We start from the raw sequence: 8,031 nt of genomic DNA, 5'->3' as shown, positions 1-8,031 counted from the left end.
TCCTCCGTTACTCTTCAACGGCGCGGCGTTGTCACGTTGCTTGTGTGTTGTGTTGTTGTTCCGTAAACATTCCGTAGTTTAGGAAATATTTTGTCTAATAATTACTTTTTTTACCCTTTGTGGGATGTATAAGATATTGTACTGAGTTTATATAGTATTTTTTAAAATTATACTATGAGCAACGTATTATTTTATTGAAAGTGTATTTTGAACATTTTATTTATGATTAAAGAAAATCACTTAAGTATTTTTTTTTTAATATGTTATTAAGTAAAGGTTTATTTTAAGAGTAAACAATATTGGTGCTTTTTTTTTTTTGATAATGGTGGTATTATAGGAATTTTTAGAATTCTAGGTTTTGAGGATTTAAATAGGTTCTTAGGTTCAAATACGAAATACGTGATTGATTGAAAATTTACGGGAATTACTTGATTATTTTATAGGTGACGATTGATTATTGTCCGACGTTTTGAGGAATTTCGAAAAAGCTAAGAAGTTCAGGTAAGCGAGGTTCCTATGCTAGAATTTGCGTTAAATAAAATGAACTGAGGTCCGTTTTGGAAAATATGCATGTTTTGTTATGAAAAGTAATTTGAACTACCTCAGTTATTTGTTCTGCATTACTCATGAGATTCTATTTAAGAAGAACGTATTTTCTGTCATGACTGATGTTGTGATATGATTTTGTATTTTGTTTCTGAACTTTGAAAATGAGAGCGAATATGAAATTTGTGCATAAATTATGTTGTGATATGATTTTGTTCTGTTCCGAAGATTTTTGTTCAGTACACTGTTTGGAAAAGACGTGATTTCTGAAAACCTTTGGCATGACTCTCTGATTCTGAATTTGATTATGTTTCTGTTCTATTCAGTTACGGCCCTCCCACGGGTGATAATAGTGGCATACGGCCCAATCACGGGTTATAATAGTGGATACGGCCCAACCACGGATTATAATAGTGGATATGGCCCAACCACAGGTTATAATAGTGGATACGGCCCAACCACGGGTAATAATAGTGGATACGGCCCTGCCACGGGTTATAGTAGTGGTCTCTATTTTGAGTGCACACCTTGGTGACAGAGTGTTTTATGTTCTGCTTGGCTATCCGCAAATGCACAACCCTACCACGGGGATTATACATGGCCTCTGTTTTGATATGATGTTTTGATGATGATGATGGTCTTTTATGTTATGCCAAAGAATATTTTGAATGAAATTATTTCTAAATCTTCGCTCTGATATTTTTAATAACCTGTTCTGCTTCCGCACTCTGAAAATGAAAATGTTTTGTTCTGCATTCTAATTTCTGTAAATGCTAATGTTTATACACTGGTATATGTTCTCTGCTTACTGAGTTGTTGATAACTCACCCCCCTTATCTCCATAATATTTCAGATGACATTGATGGTTCAGCTGAGGATCAGTATTAGAGTTTATGGAGAAGATTAACAGTGAATGATTGTTGGGTATTTCGTGGTATTAATGTTGATGTTGGAAGTTATTTAAATTTCTCAAGTTTGCTTCAGTGGATTTAGACGGTTTATGGAGACTTATGTTAATGTTTCATTATTTCTAGTTTGTTATTTGAGACATGAAGAAGAGTTGATTTTATTTGAGTTGCTGGATTGAAAATTGGATAGATGAGTTTATATGGTTTATTTAATTGAAGTATTTACGTTTGATTTGAGGTTTGGGAAAATATATATATCCTTGAATTTGGAAGTACTCTATCCTTGTTAGAGTTGATTATCAGGCTATATGAGTTAACTCCCCAGACCCTCGGGGACGGGGCATTACAGAATACATATGACTTGATAACAAACAATAGAGAAGCACAGAACATTTCTACCAACTAAGAAACTTGCAAGTATGGGTGGTACTTATTCTAGATGACTCTTGGCCCATGAACACACACCAGTAGCTAACAAGAAGACACATATATCTACAAGAAATCAGGTCTTTTCCAGTACTCAAAATCGTCGCAAATACATATAATAATCGCTGCATTTGATCATTTTCGGCGATTTATAAATCGCTGCAGGTTCGCCGAAATCCTAAAGCCATTTTTGATTAATTTCGGCGATTTTAAAAAAATCGTCAGAAAAACTACTATTTCTGGCGATTTTAGTCTGTCGCAAATGTTAAAAAATCGACAGAAATGGCCTTTCCGTTAACCACTAAAATCTCTGGAAAAAGTTATTTGCGGCGATATTAACCGTCACAATAAGTTAATAAATCGCCGCAAATAATCATTATTTTTCCCAGCGATTTTAAATTATCGTCGTCATTAAGTATTTCCAGCGGTAGGTTTCGCCGCAAATACTTATTCCGGCGATTTAATTTATGCTATGAAAAAAATATTTCCGGCGAATTTTATTCGCTGGAAAAAAGTGTTTCAAAAAATTTTAAAAAAAATTGACAAAACATGCCCATATGCTATAGTTTATGCAGTTCATTCAGAAGTTGCAGATATTTGAGCCCTCGATGAAGGATGTTTGCTGAGTGAAGATATTTGAGCCCTGTGTAATGTAAGTGATCAATTAGTAGTAAGAACGTTGATAATCAGAAATTAACTAAAGCTTTATATGGTTAGGGACATATTAGATATTAACAATGCAAGACCAAGACCAACATTCCTTAGAGCATATTGGCTAAGATGCATAGAGGAGAATGCAGGAGGAATACTAGAACCACTCAAGTATTGCTTGTTTGCATCATATTGGACATTAGCATTACTACTAACGGAAGCCACTCTAGGAGCAGAGGAGCACTTGTTAATTAGTCTCCCAAAAAACAATAACAAGTGAATCACAAAACTACCTGGACTTTACAATGAAAATAGGAGCATGTAAAGTAAAAATAGCACACCTTTATAAACAAGAGCTGAATTGTAGAACTGTGTATTGGTCTACTTTTCCAAGAAAAAAAAAGTTTTTTGATCTACACTTGCACTCCTACAGCATTGTAATATTATTGTGTTTCCCCTCTATAGTAGCTCCTATAAAGTATAACAGGAATCCAATGATATAAGAACTGAGCTAGGACAATCATCAAAATCATGAGCTATCATGAACTTTGATTGTAAAACAGTACTTGCTGCTTTAACACCAATATGAATCTACATGCCAATTCCAATTTCATTGTTCCTAGCACTTAGATACCCAAATTTAATTACAATCGAATATAATCTTTCTCTATTAAATAAATTCCAGTAGAGAATGCTATATCATTTTCCAATTCCACTCCTACGTATTTTCTAAACTCAAAAAGCTGAAACCAAATGATCGTACACTTTTTCCATATTCATAGGAGCTAACTTCCATGACAATATAGGAGCTGCGGCCAGCTTCTTTTCCATATTTGATTGCTTGCCACTAAAATGCTAAAACCCTCGATGTTCACCAACTGAAGATTACTAGCTAGCGGTATATATATATATATATATATATATATATATGTATATATCAACGTATCATGCGTAGTACAAGCAATGGAAACAACAAAAGAGGAACGAGTGATGACCATTACATTGTATGCTGGTTTATGAGGTCATCCACATAAAGAACAGTCCCAAGTTTAATTTAGCTGACCAAAAGAACAACCAAGACAGAGACAGAGACAGCTACTGAAAGTCCAACTATAAAAATGAGAGTTGCAACCCCATTTAGGCGTACCTAAAACAAATGATTTAAAAGTAAACATAATGTGCAAAATATGAGTTTCAAGAAAGATAAAAGTGATCACTACCTATTTATTATTTACTCATCCTCACAACCAATTCTCAAAGTTTCTTTTTTTTTTCCCTAAGTAATCACTATATATAGTGTGATTCCAATGAGTATGAAGCTCATGTGTATGCAGTTAGTGTTGCATATCAAAGTGATCACAAGTGCCCTATGATACATGTTCTAAATAGAACATTAGCATTAAATGCAAGAAAGAAGTTCTATCGCGACAAATACATGTTCTAATCATTAATTCTTGATCTTGTTTCGGAACAAATATTATTTGCCTTTTGTATGCATGTCACTAATTATTTCACGACAAATACATGTTTTTTTTTTTGTTGGCCCAATTACAAGGGTAGTTTTCTAACTCTTTTCCGTAAATAGTATTGCATGCTGAATTCTTTTGTCAACTACTAGTGGGCATGATGTGTATATAGTACCCCACCTTTGCCTCCACCATAGTTAGAGATCTTCACTCATTTCTTTGTTTAAAGTATAAAACAAAATGAGATATATGGCGCACATACCCATTTCGGAACAAATTGTAATAAACGCCAAAACTCTGGAACTATCCTTCTGGAGCAGTGGTCATTCACAGCATATCTCATCATCTTAATCACACTAAAGATCCAGTTTGTTCCTTTCTTGTGATGCAGAAGATGCATAATGTCAATTTCTATCTTTTTTCTCAAAACTCGACTAATAAGGTGTTAAAGGCGATGGCAGTCCCTTAGCATGTTGGCTCTCCATTTCGAGAAGCATCAATGATTTCTACCTCTGATACTTATTTCTCTTCACGGCAAATGCTGAGGAAAGGCATATATATGAAATTTAATTAATGACTAACTTAAAAGAACTAGCGTTTCATAAATAATATCCGAAAACATTATAAAAACATTTGTCTACAAAATTAGAGCAAGATGGTCATCACAAAAATATTAGAACAATTCCATAAACTTCAACAAGCATTTGAAGTCAGATTTCACAACTAGGAAGCCAGCAATATATTGCACCTAGACGACATATGCAATCCAAAAAAATATGTATATATCTTTAGTCTCTCCAGAAGTAAGCAACTTGATAGCAAAACTATGGGCAGTGTACACCTGTGGATATATACTCAGATCCAATGTGATGGATAGAAGACAAAAAAAGTAAATGGAAGTTCCTCAGCATACAAGCAAGAATCTCTTCTAATGATATAACATTCAACCATGAAGATATGAGATTAATTTTTTTTTTTATAGTTAATAAGAAAGATATGAGATTAAATTTATGTGGGTCATCTTGTCCACAAAATGAAAAAGAACAATAAAGAAACTCATACAGTTGGACTATGTAGAAGATGCTCCACAAATGACAAGATTGGCCATCTTGTAACCCAAGGTGTCTGAAATATATTCTTGTGGGTAGACAGAACGCCTACAAGTTTTCTTACTTCACAGAATGATGAAGCACTACTAGACCAAGCTGCTAAGGACTATGGTGAGGTAGAAACTGATGCTGCCAACCTCAAATACATGTTTTTTTTTTTGTTGGCCCATATACAAGGGTAGTTTTCTAACTCTTTTTCGTAAACAGTACTGCATGCTGAATTCTTTTGTCAACTACTAGTGGGCATGATGTGTATATAGTACTCCACCTTTGCCTCCACCATAGTTAGAGATCTTCACTCATAGTTTGTGTCGGTGTACTCACAGTTGGACATAGAAGTGGCACAAATGAAAAGAGATCAGAAGCAGCATAGGGGGGATATTGATGGACAGGGATCAGAAGAGGAAGAGAAAGATCAGAGTTTGCCAAACCCCATGCAAGCTGCGGCAACATCAGCACTTGCGTTTTCTGTGGGTGCATTGGTTCCACTCCTAGCAGCTTCGTTTATAAAGGAGTATAAGGTGAGGGTGGGGATGGTGGTGGGGGCAGTGAGCCTGGCTTTGTTGGTTTTTGGGTGGCTGGAGGCTCTCTTAGGTAAGGTCCCTGCGTTTAAGTCTGTCGTTAGGGTTTTGGTTGGAGGTTTGCTAGCCATGGCTATAACCTTTGGGTTGACTAAGTTAATAGGGTCAAGTGGCCTGTAATAATTTATACCACCAATTATCTCCAACTTATACGTAAATCATCTTAAATATTATTACTAGCTTGTTTACCATGTCCATCAAAATCATGTAATATGATCTTCTCACTCTCAATCTCCTTGATCATGTTGATCCCTTGGCCTTATATATAGTACGTGTGTGTGTGTGTACATGTGTGTGTTTCTTCAGCCTCATGGTAATATAAGCTACCGTACTTTGTCTCCAATTTAATGTTCTTAATTAATGATATATATATAGGTGGAGGGGATCAACCAAACGTGGATCAATATACATATATCCTAGCTTTATACTCTCTCTCTCTCTCTCTCTCTCTCTCTATATATATATATATATAGTTATGTATGTATGTATATAGTACTAGTCGTTAACACGTGCGATACGCAGAAATAACTAAATCAGCACTATGCTAGCCAGACTATGAACAAGCACAATGATAGCAGGGTGGCATTTGTTCATCAAAGTAAGAATTAACGACTATCATGTGCCAAAGATGATAGCCTAACAAGTTATCGATTTGAGCAGGTACTGACACTGTAACCAAAACTGCCAAAAAAATGAGCATAATATAGATATACTTCGGGCATCAGGCACAAACAGAGGATCAGAAAAATTATTGAATTCTTATAATTGTGAAATGTCTAATTTCAATAATCCTAAACAAGTATAACGTACTCAAACTTACCGAAAGAAAAAGGCTATCGGAAGCACAATTTCTTATTAAAAAAAAGGCCCTGTTTGGAAGCTAAGAAAGTGAATGAAAAGAGAAGAAATCAAATAACCAGATATTATACTAGGAGAGCAAAGAAAAAGAAAAAGAAACGCAACTCAATTCAACTCAGAGTAACCTAAGAAAATCTTAAAACACAAAGGACAAGCTTAAGAGACCTTTTCAATCAGAGCAACCTAAGAACTAATAAGAATTTCTTCTTGGATACACAGGCCATATCTAAAACAATAAATCAAGAAATAAACAAAGAAGAACCCATGCTAGAAACCGTACATACAGTGAAACAAATGCTCCGCAAGAGTATCATTAGGCATGTACTCAGCAACCAGCAGCTTCTCATCTCCATCACAACAATACCCAATCAAATCCGAGAGAGAGAGAGAGAGAAAGAGAGAGAGGTGAGGAGGGGGTGGTCGTCGAAGTGAGGTCGCGGTGGCCTGCTGGGGCCGTTGGCGACGGGCTGTGAGCGGTGGAGGGTTGAGGGAGAAGAGGGACTGCGGAGAGAAAGGGGGAAGGGGGAGAGATGGCTGGAGGGAACGAAATGAGAAAACCTAACGCGGGGGATTTAATTTAAACAGCTTTTCCGGCGCTTTTGACTCGCCGCTAATAAGTTAAAATGGGAGCATGTGTTTTTACAGTGACAATTTTTGCCGCAAATAGTAAATACTGCGGCGATTTTCTTTAATTGACGGAAAATTAATGCCACTGCAGTTAATAATTTTATTGCGACGACAAAAATCGCCGCAAAAGGTCTAAATGTCGCCGCAAAAGGGAATTATACATTTTTCCTCAATGATTTCCCAACTTCGCAACGAAAATTAAGCGGCGACTTGAAAATCGCCGGAAATAACCTCTATTTGCAACGAATTTTTTTGTGACGATTTTAAAATCGCTGGAAAAGGCCTGATTTCTTGTAGTGATATTAGAGCAAAATAGAGGTTGGAATGAACCAGTTCAACATTTCAACAGAAATTACTGCATATTAGAGCAAACCCATAAAAGAAATTATGAATAAACAAAGACAATGACAATCACCGCATAAATACATACAGATCCAAAGAAAAAAAAAAGAAAGAAGAAATAAACACCCTACATTTACAGCTCTCAAACCCATGAGAAATAGAAACTAGTGGATAAAAGGGGTCCTCCATTTCGGTGCAATTTACGTTGCTCTACCCGACAGAAAATTCACAAACAAATCCAACATTTCAACAGACTCTGCAACCCAAAGAACGACGACCGAACAGAGAACACACAGAGCATCAAACAGAGCTCGAAAACTTAAATCCTACCAAGAGAGAGAGAGAGAGAATGCACCTTTGCGATGACCACTGCGATCAGCGACGGTGAAAGGCGACAGTGACTAGGGTTTCCGCAGTGGAGAGGAGAGTGTTTTCGTCTTTAGAAGTGTTTTCATTTTCGTCTTCAGATGCAAAGTCAGTTTCGACGAATTCGACGGGTTATTTTTACTAAAACCCG

At 36.1% G+C, this 8,031-nt stretch overlaps 1 protein-coding gene across 1 annotated transcript; it reads left to right on the top strand.

The window, feature by feature from the left end:
• The first annotated feature begins 5,453 nt into the window (after nucleotides 1-5,453).
• Nucleotides 5,454-5,807, top strand: LOC118349416 (vacuolar iron transporter homolog 4-like). Its single transcript, XM_035693826.1, has one exon. It carries the CDS (start codon nucleotides 5,454-5,456, stop codon nucleotides 5,805-5,807), a length of 354 nt encoding a protein of 117 aa, XP_035549719.1.
• Nucleotides 5,808-8,031: the final 2,224 nt, after the last annotated feature.

Source organism: Juglans regia, chromosome 9 (genome assembly GCF_001411555.2).
Source record: "Juglans regia cultivar Chandler chromosome 9, Walnut 2.0, whole genome shotgun sequence".
Classification (NCBI taxonomy): Eukaryota; Viridiplantae; Streptophyta; class Magnoliopsida; order Fagales; family Juglandaceae; genus Juglans; species Juglans regia.
Note: the sequence above shows the minus strand (reverse complement) of the source record. Positions and strands in the feature narration are given on the sequence as shown.